The sequence below is a fragment of the Hemiscyllium ocellatum genome, chromosome 6, assembly GCF_020745735.1.
Source record: "Hemiscyllium ocellatum isolate sHemOce1 chromosome 6, sHemOce1.pat.X.cur, whole genome shotgun sequence".
Taxonomy (NCBI): Eukaryota; Metazoa; Chordata; class Chondrichthyes; order Orectolobiformes; family Hemiscylliidae; genus Hemiscyllium; species Hemiscyllium ocellatum.
Window position 1 is genome coordinate 73,620,508 of NC_083406.1, and position 16,711 is coordinate 73,637,218.

Below are 16,711 nucleotides of genomic sequence, written 5' to 3' on the forward strand. Positions count from 1 at the left end.
GTTAAAATTTTATTTATACTGTTGCCACGTGATATCACAAAATCTAATGTATTATTATGATATTGCATTTTTTCTACACCCTATAAGCCAGACATTTTTCCATTAGTATCGTTCAGAACAGAAATTTTGACAACATCCATTCTTTAACCTGGAAAACAAATTGATGTTTTTGCATATTTGATATGAGATGAATGTTAAGTAGGTACATATCTGATAAATCTGGAGTTGCATCAAAGCAATAGTTCTGCAAATTGAGCACACTAAGAGATAGTTTTAAGCATTGAGGTTCTGGTATTCAAGACTTTTAAGATGTTGATTGAAATTTCTTTGTAAAGAATACTGGCTATTTTCACATACTTGATGTAAACAAATTAGAGGTCCTCTCTGAAGTTTGCTGTTCACAAAGCAAATATTACATGTTTTCAGAAATAAAATCAGAAATTGCTGGAAAATGACGACAGGTCTGGAGGCATCTGTGGAGAGAAATCACAGTGTGACCCGAAATGTTAACTCTGATTTCTCTCCACAGATGCTGCTAGACCTGCTGAGATTTTCCAGCAAGTTCTGTTTTTTGTTTCAGATTTTGAGTATCTGCAGATTTTTTCGGTTTTTATTAAATGTTCAGATCTGCTTCATGAAACTAATTTTCAATACATTTTGACGTCGCCCATTTTATTCCACTATAATTAAAATTCTAATAATCTTTGCATATGAATAGTCTGCTTTTAGTTGAAGTACAATGGACCATTTAATGATTTATTTATCTCAAAACATCAGCAACTTCTGTTATACAAATCAGAACACCACAAAGCAATTGTGTTACAGAAATATAATTTGTAAATGTGATCTCATTCAGGAATATGTATTATTGTTTACATGTAAGCTTGTACATGTACAGAATGATTTCTGTTTGAGAGCAGTTAGTTCACTGTAATTCAGATCATAAATCAAATTGAGATGCTTGGTTAAGATTTTTACCCTCTATGGATTTTATGCTGTTTGACTAATGAAGTACCCACCCACACAACAGATAACTTTACTAAACTCCAGACTTACAAACATGCTACATACAGAATAGGAACAGAAGTAGATATTTGGTCACTCAAGCCTGCTCTGCCATTCAGTAAGGTCCCCATGACTGAAGTGTTTGAATCAAATTCCTCATTTCCATCTACTCCTAACAAATCTTGATTCCCTTCATAACAAAAGTATCTACATCTGTTTAAAAAATAATTTTATGACCCTGTCCCTACCTGAGGCAGAAGTTTCAAACCCTGACAAAAAAGAATTTTTCTCATCTTCGTTTTAAAAGGCAACCCTAATTTTAAATTGGTGACCCAAGTTCTGGACTCACTCACAAGAGGCAACATCATTTTCAAGACCCATCAAAGTTTATGTACTTCAATCAAGTCACCCCTCTCTTTCAAATGCCCCTGGAATCAAACCCAATCTCTCCCACCCCTGACTTCATGACAGAGCCCATTCATTCTAAGTAATTTAGTAAACTTCTTCTGAACTGCATCTGTTTCCATTCACATAAGGGGACTAAAACACTGTTCAATTTTCACCAATATTTTGTGTAACTGAGCAAAACATTCTCACTTTTATCGAGTTGGTGCAGGTATGATGTGCTGAGAGACTATGAAACACTGCTATAATCATGTGATATTAGAAAAACCAGATTTGTTGAAATGCTCAATTCAACTGAGTATTTCAAAACTGAACTATTTAATAAAAAGAGAAAACTAAGATGTTGCCATTGATGTAAATCTACTAAAACCAACTGTGGAAGAGCATGAACATAAACTAGCATGGTAATCTCTTATCTATTCACTTAATGCATGGATGGAGGGTGGAGTCCAGCATGAAATATTATAAGGAAGATTTACATATTGTTTCATGATTGTGCTAAAATGAAGTTATATTTTTAAATATTGCAGACTTTGCTGTGTGCAGTCTGAAAATGTCTTGCTGAAATCAGAGCATGCTCAGACTGTGAGCCAGATGACTGCCCAGAATGAAGCAGCACAGAAAAGCTTCTGTGAGCAAATTCAGAACCTACAGGAAGGTCACAAGAAGACCGTTGAAATGTTACAGAAACAATTAACTAAAATGGAGGCACAGATCTTCCAGCTTCAAACTGAAAGCAGTTTAGCAAGTAAGTCTCAATGTAGAACCTGTAGAATAACCATCTGTCAGTGAGAGACTACGTCTTTATACAGGGTATAATTTTAGATGAGGGCTGTTGTGGCATAGTGGTAGGGTCTGTCTCTCTTTGGGCTAGAATATCCAAGTTTAGTCACACCTGCCCCAGAGGCGTGACATCACATATGCAAACAAATTGATTAAAATGACTATAATTTTAGATATATTTAGATACCAAAATCACGATTTATATTCTTGTTATCTCTAATTTATAAAGCACACTACAGTTTTTATACAAGTTGTTAAAATGTTGTTAAATGTTGCAAATTAGTTACAAACTGAAAGTACCGGAGAAACTCAACAGGTCTGGCAGTATCTGTCTGGAGAGGAACAGAGTTAATGTTTCAAGTCCAATATGATTTCAGAACAGTTCTGTAGTTCTGACAGAGAGTTATATCGGACTCAATATTAATTTGTTTTCTCTGTTTACAAATGCTGCCAAACCTGCTGAGTTTCTACAGCATTTTGTTTCAGATCTCTAGCATCTGCAGTATTTTGCTTTATTTTGAGTTACAAATTAGAGAGTTGTGTGTGTTTTTTTTAAGTTAACAGAAATATATTATTTCAGTTTACCTATGGTTGCAATTACAATAATGCTTCATTAATCTTCTGATTATTCTTAGGATGAGGGCATCTCTGGCTGAGACAGCATTTGTTGCCCATCATTTAGTTGCCCTTGAAATGGTGGTGATCTTTCACCCACCTTGAATTGTTGTAGGCCATTTATTGTAGGAATCCACATTGGGGAATTCCAGGATTTTGACCCAGTGACACTGAAGGAATGGTAATTTGTCATTGTTACATGCATTGCAAATTGACACTTCTATGTCTGATATTTTCCCATTAAGAGTAAAATATTTATCATTGCATGTAAGTATTTCTTAAAGAATTCTTTTTATTACGGTGTAATTAAATAACAGCATCATACCATCTATTTCAAATAATGGTGATTGGCAGATTCTGTTCTTGATCTTATCTGCCATATGTAATGATCCCAGCTAATGTTAACACTGGACAAGTCAGATCACAGAGCAAAACCTGGCTTGACAGACCATAGGCTTTATTTTTGCAATTTAGTTACCTTGGTGGTCAATCACTGAGCAAATTCACAAGAGGCTACCATTGTACTTTTAACAAAACGTTAAAGTTTATATACAAAAAGGGAAATTTGCAGAAAACAAAAAGAAACAACTTATTTTTGCACCATATAAGAAATATTTGCAACTGTTTTAGTACAAATAGCAGCAATAAAGATGTAACCATTCTTTTTCTCTTCAACATCTACCTTGCAGATACCCAAACCATGGTGAAGGAATACAGCGTTTCCACGCTAAAGTTCCTTCTTCAATTGACACAGCTATATGTGGTTTCTTTCTGACAAACTTAAATCATGTGTTGCTTGCTCGTTTCAATTAATATATCATCATGAGGTTCTTAAAGTGCTAACACAACTCATTTACTACTTAACCTATATTCCTTAAAGTTATTTTCCATGGTCTTCTGTTTCTGGAGATTCTCAGGACTTTTATCTCCTGCCCTGGCTGTTCTGGAGACTGCTGAACTGTACTGCTGCCCCCCACCTCCTTTTTCTGTCTGTCTGTCTGTCTGTCTCTCTCGGTCGGTCTGTCTGTCTGTCTGTCTTTAGGAAACCTTTCACAGTCACTTCAATGTCTTGGTGGTTCTCTCTAAAAGAAAACTGTTTGTGTCCCTATGCTATTGGATATCTTGTCAATAAGCCAATTATACTTTTTGTCCTTCTAAGCAGTAAGCTATTTGCCTCGAGTGTTTTGAAAATCTCATTAAAATGTATGTAAATAAAGTTCAGATAGCCCAACACAACTGACTTCAAAGTGATATTAAAGCATCTTTCTCAACAAGCGTAATATAGAAATACAATTCAAACTTAAAGCTAAAGCTTTCTCTGTCCATTCTAGAATCCAATTTTTCAAATAGTATAAGACCATAAGACATAGGAGTGGAAGTAAGGCCATTCGGCCCATCGAGTCCACTCCGCCATTCAATCATGGCTGATGGGCATTTCAACTCCACTTACCAGCATTCTCCCCGTAACCCTTAATTCCTTGTGACATCAAGAATTTATCAATCTCTGCCTTGAAGACATTTAGCGTCCCGGCCTCCAGTGCACTCTACAGCAATGAATTGCACAGGCCCACCACTCTCTGGCTGAAGAAATGTCTCTGCATTTCTGTTCTGAATTGACCCCCTCTAATTCTAAGGCTGTGTCCATGTGTCCTAGTCTCCTCGCCTGACGGAAACAATTTCCTAGCGTCCACCCTTTCCAAGCCATGTCGCAAGCCTTCATTTAAAAGTGATAATATCATAACACTTCAGAGTGCATCGCAACTGATCAGTTGGAAAACCTGGTAATTCTTCTGGAAGTGAGTTATCGAGTAGGGGAAAGGAAGGTTTGTGGGGAAGACGTTTATTATTTGAGTCCGAAGGTGATCAGACAGTGGTAATGGTGTTAAAGTTAGAAGAAATGTTGAGAGGATTGTACTGCATATGATATAATTCAGTTCACTTAGCCCATTGCAGTATTCTTGCTCCATTTGGCTCACGTAGCCAAATCCATTCTCCTTTAGATGGTTGTGATTTCCCCTGAAAGGCATCCATAACAGTCTTTGACTGAATGAAATAATATAGTATAGTGGTAAAAGTTGAGGTGAGAATAAGTAGCTCATCAGCGTAGCATTTAACCAAATGTGAGATCAAGGGGAAAAGGAAAATTGATGTCAATAGATATCGGGGAAAACTCCTTGCTGAATGGAGTATTGTCGCAGGAAAAAAGGTGATAGTGGTTGGAGACCAATCATCTCAGCTTGTGGACATTGTGCAGAAGTTCCTCATGGCAGTGTCCTGAGCCCAGTTAGCTTCAGATATATCATTAGTTGTCCATCATAAGGTCAGAAATGAGCATGTTCACAAATGAATCCTCTGAAGTAGGGATATTCACTAATGACTACCCAATATTCAGAATCATTCAAAACTCCTCAGGTACTGAACCAATCTGTGTTCAAATGTAGCAAGATCTGGACAGCAATTAACATTTGTGCCAGAGATGCCTGGCAAGACATGAGATAATTGGATCATTGTCCTTGATGTTCAATGGAATTGCCATCGCTGAGTTCCTACTATCAATCTGCTGGGCTTTATCTTTGATTGAAACTTAACTAGAGCAGCAAAAGAATAGTGTGATTGCAAAAGCATATTAGAGACTAGGAATTCTGTGATGAATTACTCACCACCTGTCTCCTGTAAACCTTTCCATCATCTGTAAGGCATACTTCAGGATTGTGATGGAATACTGTCCACTTGCTAGATACCTATTACTCCAACAATACTTGAAGCTTCAGACTTGACAGGACAAAGGATTGATTGGTGTGCCACTCTCGTCCTTCAACATACATTCCATTCAGCACTGATACTAACCAAGGCTCCTTTGACAGCAGCTTCCAAAGCAACATCCTCAACCAGCAAGAGGGAGAAGTGCAGCAGGTACATGGGAACTCCACTACCTGCAAGTTGCTCCCCAATTCCCACACCATCCTGACTCAGAACTCTACCACTGTTGTTTTATTGTGACTGGATAAAAAATCATGGAACAGCCTTCCTAACAGCAGTGTGCATGAGTACACAATCGAAGGACTGCAGTAGTTGAAGAATACAGCTCACCTTCACGTTTCCAATTCAGTTAGGGATAGGCAATAAGTAATGGTCTCACCTCAACACCCCCATCCCATGAATGAACAAAAAATGCCCCCTTGAATTTTGTAATTAGGCTGCACTGCAGTGGTTTTGAAAGGCAGCTCAACACAAGCTTCTTGTGAACAATCAGGGATGGGCAATAAGTGCTGGCTGTGTTAGTAATGCTCATATGAATGAATGAATGAATATTAAAAAGATACTATTCAATGTCCAGACCCTGCAGAAAAATTTTAGAAATACCATCAGGAAGAGAATGGGTAGTGATAGGTATTTAATATTTAAGTTCATATAAATGAGAATATTTACCCCATTGTTGATGTAGTTTATGATTTTATAAAGCTAATGTATTTTAGTAATATGTCTCTTTCCAAGACTATATGAATAATTCTGATCAAAGCCTCTACAACATCTTACATGAATTTCCATAGTATCCATTTAGTGTTAAAGCACCAGTTTCATCACAACGAGGAAGTCTTATTTTTGTTTGTTTTTTTAATTGTGTAAGACCCTGCACCACTTGAGCCACCTGGGAAGATCCTACGTGACAGAAGAAATGTGGACACATCTGTGATAGATATCAATTCAATTGACCGTGGAGAAGGAGAAGGAATGGAGATGACTGAAACAGAATCGGTATCTTCTTCCAATACCCAAGTTGCCTCTCTTGAGCAATTACTCACTTCCCCTGAGACAGCATTAGGTTGGTTGACAGTTTTAAATTTACAACAGCCTTGGAATGTTTAGCTGATTTGTCTGATATGGAAAGATAATGAAAATATTTGTAAAGCAATAAACTTAATTGGTGTTTTCTTTCTTGGTGATTATTTTAAGAAAGCTACTTTATTTTATGGGCAATTATCCTCAAAACATAAGTAAGTCTTTTTTTAAATCTTATGTGTTTGCAAAAATTGCTATGAAACATATTTTTGTAATTTTCCTATTGGAAGGATGTTGTGAAACTTGAAAGGGTTCAGAAAAGATTTACAAAGATGTTGCCAGGGTTGGAGGATTTGAGTTTTAGGGAGAGGTTGAATAAGCTGGGGCTGTTTTCCCTTGAGCTTCAGAGACTGAGGGGTGACCTTATAGAGGTGTATAAAATCATGAGGGACATGGATAGGATAAATAGATAAAGTCTCTTCCCTGGAGTGGGGGGGGTGCAGAACTAGAGGCCAGAGGTTTAGGGTGAGAGGGGAAAGTTATAAGAAACCTAAGGGGAAACTTTTTCACGCAGAAGGTGGTACGTGTATGGAATGAGCTGCCAGAGGAAGTGATGGAGGCTGGTACAATTGCAACATTTAAAGGCATCTGGATGGGTACATGGTTTAGAAGGATATGGGCCGGGTGCTGGCAAGTTGGACTAGATTGGGTTGGGATATCTGGTCAGCATGGACGAGTTGAACCAAAGGGTCTGTTTCCATGCTGTACATCTCTATGACTCTTGACTCTAAATGGTATTCTTTGTATATTGAAACTGACAAGGAAAGGCAGACCTGAGCATGAACCATTTTAGGACACCATTTCTATATTTTGTAAGTTTTTGGTTGAGAACAGTAGTGTTACATATCTAGAAATACATCAGCTGCATTTCCCCTCCATGTTGGTGGATTATTTATGAAGGGAAAGAATTTGGGAAACGATTAAGAATGCAGATTTAAAATGTCTGCTGGCCCAGGAGTTTAAAAAAAACTAGGGAAGCTACTTTTGACTTCCTCTTCTAAAAAAAAGCTTAAGAAAAGTAACTAAAATTCTTTTACACCGAGATTAACCAGAGAACTGTTCTCCCTATTCCATTGATGATTTGCAGATGTTGCACTATGGCAGCCAGAGCCAACCAAGGAAGAAATAACACAGAAATTAAATACAGCTACGAAGAGTATTGACCATTTGAATAGCCTCTTGCGTGAGACTGAAGCTACTAATGCCATCCTTATGGAACAAATCACGGTAGGTAAACATTCACTGGGATGGAACACTTAATTAAGTAGTGCCAGATCTATTTATTTCTTCATAGAATATAAGATAAAGTGTAGTTCTTAGTTCTTCAATAAATCTGATTCTTGTTAGATGTTATCTTCCTTGATACCAAGAATCATATGCAACTCATTTGACTTTTAGGATTACGTGATGAAATGTGTAGTCCTATATTGTTAGGCACTATAGTGTGTTACAATAGTCGTCTTCTGATGTATGTCACAAGAACAGGTAAGAGGGAGGGAGGCCATCTATATGTTTTAAGCCATTCCTTACAAGGTATTATAGACATCTCTTTCTGTTAACTGAAATTCTGCGCCATATTTTCCTTCCTCCATTCTGTTTTAGTGACAACACCCATTCAGTCCTTCTCCAGCCTGGTCTTTTCTTTCCGGATGTTGCACCTCCTTGTTACCAACATTAGACTCTGCCTGCCTTTTCTAGGAGTTGTACTTTCTCAATTTCCCATTGATGTCTTCAGGCATTTAGGAAAACCACAGTGAATACATGATTTGACTGATTCTTTTATCAATTATTCAATACAATTTATTAGTATTCTTCTAATCACAGGAAAACTTAATGAATTGAAGAGTCATCTAAACTCAACATGAGCTTGCTCTCTGTCCATGGATGATGCCTGACCTGCTGTGATCTCAGTATTTTTTGTTTTCAGTTCAGATTCCAGCATCTGCCGTAAATTGCTCCTAAAAAGTAAATTGTATGTTTCATTACTTCGTATCTGTTCACAAAAAATACTTTTCAGCAGTAGCCGTTGTAGCATTCGTGTTGGAAATCCTATTCAATTCCTTCTGGGATGTGGGCTTTGCTGGTTTGCCCTTCAGTAGGAAGTGATGGTGAGCCACTATTTTAATCACCGTAGTTCATAGTCAGTAGGTACATTCATAGTGCTGTTGGGTAGGGAGTTGCAGGATTTTGCCTAGTGACAATGGAGGCACTGCAATACATTTCCAAGTCAGGGTGGTATGTTGCTTGGAGGGGAACTTGCAGGTGATGGTATTCCCATGCATCTCCCACACTTTCCAGTGCCTTGGTCAATGACAGGTTGTATACCTTGATTCATTTAGGCTTTTAAGCAATTTTTAGGCAGTTAAAATCCAAACACATGGTTAAGATGCTATCACTGCATGTAGGTAACACTGTGAGGATAACAGATTTCCTTCTGTAAACAACATTAGTGAACAAGGTGGCTCTTTATGACAATTGATAATCGTTTCCTGAATGCTGGTGTATTGGTTTTCTTAATTGAACATAATTTCCACCAGCTGCATCAGTGAGTTTTAAACATCAGAGCAGTAGCTTGTGCCTCTGGATTACAGAGGTACCTCTATTACCCGATATTTGATTATCCGAATTTCGGATTATCTGAACAAGATCACAAGGTCCTGATGCTTGGCTACATTATGTTATCTGGCAATTGATTATCCGGCATTCAATTAACCGAACGAAATACTCCCCACCCACGTCCTTCGGATAATCAACGTTCCTCTGTACTAGTTTTGTGGTATGACTACTATGTCACCATCTCTCATTTACATGTTCCAATCATTGCCCTGATGCAAATGAGCTGACTCGATTGTTTAATTAGTCACAATGTAAAAAGTTTTTTTGTTTTAGTTTGAACTTTGTCCTGAATAAAAGTTGAATTAAAATAATCAGCAAATAACCCCATTGGCAGAAATTCAATTATATTGAAAGTAATGTAGAAAAAAAAGTCAGCTGTGAAACCTGTGCTGGGGCTATGTAAGATAGCAGGAAATGTTATAACTCATAGAATGCTTAAGTTCAGTATATACTTCTTTCTGATCTTATGTCCTAACTCGATATACAAGTCACAAAGTGTTCTTTTCCCCACATAGCTGCTGAAGAATGAAGTGAGAAGACTAGAGAGAAACCAGGAACGTGAAAAATCTATTGCAAACCTGGAGTATTTGAAGAATGTTATATTGAAGTTCATATTCCTAAATGCAGGTAGTGAGAAGCAAAGCCTGCTTCCAGTAATTGACACAATGTTACAACTGAGCCCAGAGGAGCGAAGCAAGGTATCTGCGATAGCTCAAGGTAAAATTTGAAACTTAAAACTTGAAGCGTGGGCTTTTGTTCTCTTATTCAGGAATCCAATCAGCTTGTGAGCAATTCTTGAATATAAAGTTAGTGGGTTCCAAACTGTTGTTATTTATAATGCCATTACAAATATTAGCCTAGTGGTAGTGTCCTTACCTCTGAGCCAGAAGATCGAGGTTAATGTCCCACCTGCCTAGGTGTGTCATAACATGTCTGAACAGGTTGACTTAAAAAAACACATATTTTGGCCTGGACTTCAGTGACTGACTGTTCAATACACACATATGCACTCAGGTTCTCTATAGGTTTTTGTAATAGAACTTAAAGTCTGTAAAATAGGTCTCTACAATGGATGCTGTTGCTGTTGTGGAGATGGTGCTCCTTAACAAGGTTATGTTGTCCTTTTTCAAGACAGGTCATTAAGGCAGAGTTTCCAATATATCTGGAAATATCCACTTAAAAATGTTTTTAAATTAAAAAAAAACACTTGTACAATGAAAGGCCAGTTCTCCCAGCTCAGGTTTTTTTACTAGTTTGGTTTAGTTTCAGCTGGGGACCTGAAGAAACAGCTACTGGGAAGAGAGTTTCAATGCTGATTCTCTCTCTGAAGTCTCTCCTGCAAGAACCTGTGTTTGATTTTACCTTTTTTTTTGCCGAGGGGATTTTGCAAGTATTTGGAACAACGCTAAGTTGCTTTAAGAGTCAGTTGGGTTTTCAGATAGGTTGTTATTCTAAATTCGGTTCTCCTTTGTTCATGTTTCATTCAGTAGTCTGTAAATAAATTCTGTTTTGTTTCAAACTGAGTGGTTGGGCCAACTGCATCACTCCTGGAATATTCACTTTATACCTGCTTTAAACAACTAGAGAGATTAGGGTCTGGGCTACCTTCTTGAAGTGTTTTCAGAAGGCTGGCCTGGTCAACAATGCTGTGAGACCAGAACAAACAAAGCTATGTTACTTTAGCCACCCCATAACGTTATCCTCATAATCCTACAAATTAGTGAACATCAACCATATGCCAAATTGCCATTTGAAAACTCCTGTAGAATCTGATTTCACCATTTCACCTCATGTTACAGCCCTCCATATAGAAATATGTTTCACTTGCCCTTTACTATTTTATCAGTTATTTAAACAGTGATCTATGGTTATTGATTCACTTGATAGAGGAAACAGTTTATCCTCCCACAGCTTGTTATTGGGCTGGAGTTTGAAATCGCTGTCTTTAGTGAAAAGAGTGCCACATTTCACTTAGAGTTGCCCACAGATTTTCCAAGGGATCTTATACTTGAACTTGCAGTAATGAGAAAGCTGTTGGGATGCAGAGCCCTCTACTGGAGATCATGGACCTGTGTGAACATCACAAGTGACTGTCTATCTCCTTCAGCAATCAAATTGAACTCTTATTACTGAGTGCATTTTGCTGCAAAATCAGAAATGGAAAGTATAAGCATGATGAATTTCACATACAAATGCCTTTCAAAACGACTATTAGAAAGCTGGGATAGGGCTGACTGTAGGGAGAGTAAGTGGAGAATCATTTCTGAGGCTTTGTATTTGCCGTCGGTAGTGATTGTCTTAGTCAGGTCCAAATAATGATGGTCTGAATGGAGTCTTGAATCCATATGGGATAAGTCTGTTGCATAGGCAGATACTGAGGAAGGACATGTGGCTGTAGTAGTGGGTCTGCTTCAGGACATGGCTGAAGAGCTTCAGGGTAGAGGAGACAACATGGGGGGGGGGGTGCGGTGAGAGAGAGAGACTCGCTGTGGTCCTTGTGGAGAGAAGAGGAGAACTTCGTCAAGGTGGGCATCCTTGGAAAGGGCATCGCAGTAAGATTACATTCCTGATGAAGAGCTTATGTCTGAAATGCGACTTTCCTGCTCCTCAGATGCTACCTGACCTGCTGTGCTTTCCAGCATCACCCTTTTCAACTCTGATCTCCAGCATCTGCAGTCCTCACTTTCTCTCTGTTTAGTGACTAGGCACCACAACTACATAGGCTTCCTTATATTTCAATATCAAGTCTTTCACAAGATAGTTTATTGAAGCTACAGGAGGAGCAGAGCAATACAGACAGTAACTTTGATTCGCTTGATTAGATTAGATTAGATTACTTACAGTGTGGAAACAGGCCCTTCGGCCCAACAAGTCCACACCGACCTGCCGAAGCGCAACCCACCCATACCCCTATATTTACCCCTTACCTAACACTACGGGCAATTCAGCATGGCCATTCACCTGACCCGCACATCTTTCAACTGTGGGAAGAAACCAGAGCACCTGGAGGAAACCCACGCAGACACGGGGAGAACGTGCAAACTCCACACAGTCAGTCGCCCGAGTCGGGAAATGAACCCGGGTCTCGGGCGCTGTGAGACAGCAGTGCTAACCACTGTGCCACCCTTGTTTGATAGCACGAGTATGGTTGTCACATGTTAATTGATTTACTTTTTTTGTCCGAATGCTAATGCCCTTACTAGTCCGCGCACTCCAAAAAGACCACCGCCCTGTGATCAACCACTTCATCTCCCTCTCTCACTCCCCCAAGGACGTGCAAATCCTGGCTTCTCCTCCCGCCCCCCCCCACCCCCCATCTGCCGCCTCGAGACCTGACAAACGCAAGGCTTCAACGTTGACTTCACCACTTTCCATTTCTCCCGACCCTGCACCTCACCCCAGGTCTAATCCTCCAACTCAGCACCGCCCTCTTAACCTGACCTACCTGTTCATCTTCCTTCCCACCTATCTGTTTCACCCTCTCCACTGACATATCACTGTCATCTGCCTCCTGCTTCCACTTATAACCATACCATCAGCCCTCTTCCTCCCCCCACCCTCCGCCGCAGCCCCATTTATTTCTCAGCACCTTTCCCCCCTCCACATTCCTTATGAGGGCTTATACCTGAAACGTTGACTCTACTGCTCCTTAGATGCTGCCTGACCTGACCTGTGTTTTTTTCCTGGCCACACTTTTAAACTCTATTTATACTAAAATCATGTCCAGTAGCACATCATTGTCCAGTTAAATAATGTCAGCTATTACAAATGTTGTTCAGAAATTCTGTTTTTATTATTTGTATAGCTTTTGCCCGAAACATCGATTTTACTGCTCCTCAGATGCTGCCCGAACTGCTGTAATTAGATTAGAGCACCACTCTAATCTAGACTCTGGTTTCCAGCATCTGCAGTCATTGCTTTTACCTAGTATAAAAGAACATCTAAGTAAGGCAAAAATTTCATCATCCAGGCTCCCTTTGCAAACTCTATAACATTTCTGTTTAATATCTAATGCCTTAAAGGAGGCTGCCTTACAACTAAGCAACATTCTATGCTTGGACTGATTTCCCAGAAAGTGAATTCTCAGTCTGTTACAGGGGAGATTTTTCTCCAAATGAAAAGTCACGAGAAGGAAATAGGCTTGTACCTTCCTCACCCATTGGCTGCAAGGTAGAAGTGGTTCATGGGAGATTTTGGTCATTAGTGCAGCAGATTTGACAGGGAACAGCTAAAATTAAAATTTTTATTTCAAACCTGTACATCAGTAAATATTTTCCAATTTTGTTGCTTGCTCATTGCCTTTCTGACATCTGTCAGTGACAACGAAGCACCAAACATATGCCAGGGGTTTGCCCAAAAGTGTTTGGGAGGGGCCAGGTTAAAAGTCAATGAGTCCTACTTCGACCTCTAATTGTGCAGTTTCAATTAGCCAGTATTAAAACAGTATCGGCGGTTTATAAATGTGTTGCTCTCTTGACCAGTCATTTTTCATGATATGGGGAGATGTGCAGTTTTTCTTGTTGAACAAAACAGCACTATGTGAAAGTTGTGCAACCAAATTTCAAGGTATTATAATAAAATTCACTTATTTAATGTTGTTTTATTTTAGGAGAAGATGAAAGCACTTCACGGTCATCAGGTTGGGCTTCATATTTTCACAACTGGTCTGGACTGTGATAAAGATCGATTGGGGCAAGATACGTTTGCATTTCAGCCTTTTTAAAAAGAGAAGACGGTTGTTGAATTTATTGAGAGGAAAACTGCCTTATTACAAACTTGTTCTCAAGCCATTTGTTTAGTGTTTCTTATTTGGTTTGTAAGTTCATTGTATATTTGTTGTTTTGTGCATTGACTTTTTTTCATTCTTCTAAATTGTACAGCATAATTGGGAAGAACTGCAACTGGAAGGCAAAACCTACACAGACGTTTATTGATTTTTAAATTTAAAGTAAATTTCTAATTAGCTTTATTCCAATAATGTGAAAGCAATGCTAGCATTCAGCTGATGACACTAAACATGGCAAAACCCATTTATTTTGTATATTATTGTAAAGGGTCTACAGATGTTTGGTGTTTTCTAATGTAGAATCTACTTATGGATGCGATAATTTAGACATAGCAAGAACTAGTCAACTTAAGTCATAATCTCTAACAAAATATTTTAAAATATTTAAGAGGTGGATGGAATGTAGAATATATTTATATTCAAAATTCAGAATTGATTTTGTATATGAAATTTGCAAATTTAAGTTTAAGCATTATACAGATGCATGGAAGCATATTAATCCAGTAACAATGGAATTCTAGTTGTCATATAAAGCTCCTTAGCAAATCAGTCATGTGTTTATTGAGATTAGTTGTATATTTCATTTATTTAACTTTGATGAGCAAATAGTAATCTTTGCAGAATAAATCAACAGCAAAAATAAACCATGTTGAAAAACGTAGAAAAATCAAAGTGATTCACGCTGAAAGACTGAAGGATTTGGACACTTAGTAAAGGTGAAGTTGGTTTATGGAACCTTGAATAATGAATATTTTTTTTAACATGATTTCTTTCAGCATTGTTTATAAATTATAGTTTTCCAATCAAGGGATCTAAATAATTATTTTACATGTACCATGTACATGCACTTTATTTCTTTGTTTTTCTGGAAATATAGACCTACGTATTGAGAAATGATTATTCTTCTGTAAATTTTTATTTTTTTAAATCTCTGGGTACAAAGGACCTTTCTGTTTCCTCCTCCTTCCCTTCTCCAGATTTCCATTAGCCATTCACTAACAGTGACCAAAAGGCTATTTGTTTAGTTTGCTGTCTGCCATCTTCAGCATTACAGAACTTGGAATTGTGTGAGAGTGGTGAGATGATGGATGCCTTGATTTCCCTTTCCTTCCCTAGTTAAATAATTTTTCACTTCTGATGTTTTACTTTTATTGTGACATTATTTACTTGCAGTTTATTACCAATAGCCTTATACTTTGTGATGAGTCCCTGATTATCTTCCACTGGAATAGGAAAAAGGGCATCTAATTATTTATATAAAATAAGACACGTGAAGGTTAATCTCAAGGATCTGTTGCTTATGCGGGCTTGTAAATAGATCTTCCACTTGTAATCAGCATCCATATTTTAGACTTATTACCAATAAGCAATCTCTGAGTCCAATTCATTACCAACTATTGCTTCTCTAATAAAACAATATTTCTGTTCTAATATATCAATATTTTTGCTACAGAGATATTTTGTGAAATGTTAGAACTGAATCACGTTTTAGCTTGGTAACAAGTGTTGAATGTTTACCCATTTTCTTCATGAAGCAATCTGAACTTACGATCTGTGATTATTGAAAACCTGTCCCAGTTTCACAACAACATGGTCCTTGAAAACCAACCATTGTGAATTTTCAGTGTTACATATAACGAGAAATTCCTAGGGCTGAAATCTTTGCTTTACAATAAAGACATTATCTATGTATGTGCTTAAGATAAATTCTGTATATAAAGGACGAGTTTAATAGAAGAGTACTTGGGAGTGGAAATATTGAAGTCTGCTTTGACAATGTAAATTTAAATTAAACCTTCATCGATAAATTTAAGTGGCAATGTGTGTTTACAATTTGCTGCATGCTTTCTACTAAGAATGGTGTAATAAATGAATCAGCATGTAATACTGCAGTTTATGCAAACTGAGATAATAGCCTGTGAAGATTTTGGTGTTCACTCCATTCCTTTCTCATGAGGGTAGTTTTTATTTACATTTTAACAATGCTTTCTGCTGTATTTCCCTTTCAAGATTTATGTCTCTCAATTAGTAAACTTTAGCAAAACCAGTGGTCACAGTTTAAGGATACAAAATAGGCCATTTAAAACTGAAATGACAAATTTCCTCATCCAAAGAGTGATGAGTCTTTGGAATTCTTTGCTACAAACAGCAATTCAGGCCAAAATAGTCAATGTTTTCATGAAGGAGTTTGATTCCTTTAACCCGAAGAACTATATCTAAGGATATTGAAAGAAAGTGGGAACTGAGGATACGGAGTTGGATGATTAGTCACAATCGTATTGAATGACAAAGTACGCTTGAAGGGCTGAATGGCCTATTCCTATTTTCTGTGCTTTGACGTTTCCGTATTGGGGGATGTCAGGTCTGGAGCAGATAAAGATTAGGGTCGGATTTGGAATAAGGACAAGGGGGCAAGGTGAGTCTTTTGCACAATGGGGGCTGTCTTGTCTGGTGGTGAAGGGGTAATAGTTACTCAGGAGTTAGTCTTTCAAATATGTAGTTTAACTTTCTCTGACTACTTATTTGCTTAACTGTAGCATATCCCTCTGACTTCTCCAATTTTAAATGGGTACTTTCAGAGGGTTCCAAGCAAAGGGGAGTTGCCCAGGAGAATCTTCAAGTTCCTGGGCATTTCTGCTCCAATGAGAATTTTGCAGGATC

At 38.0% G+C, this 16,711-nt stretch overlaps 1 protein-coding gene across 1 annotated transcript in view; it reads left to right on the forward strand.

Moving 5' to 3' along the window:
* LOC132816441 (GRIP and coiled-coil domain-containing protein 2) overlaps nt 1-15,805 on the forward strand; it is a 67,232-nt gene extending 51,427 nt beyond the window's left edge. The window contains exons 19-23 of the mRNA XM_060826025.1: nt 1,941-2,158; nt 6,437-6,631; nt 7,736-7,875; nt 9,780-9,981; nt 13,874-15,805. Of these exons, the coding sequence (XP_060682008.1) occupies nt 1,941-2,158; nt 6,437-6,631; nt 7,736-7,875; nt 9,780-9,981; nt 13,874-13,941 (823 nt within the window). The 3' untranslated portion in view covers nt 13,942-15,805. The remainder of the gene's footprint in view (nt 1-1,940; nt 2,159-6,436; nt 6,632-7,735; nt 7,876-9,779; nt 9,982-13,873) is intronic.
* The last annotated feature ends 906 nt before the right edge of the window (nt 15,806-16,711 follow it).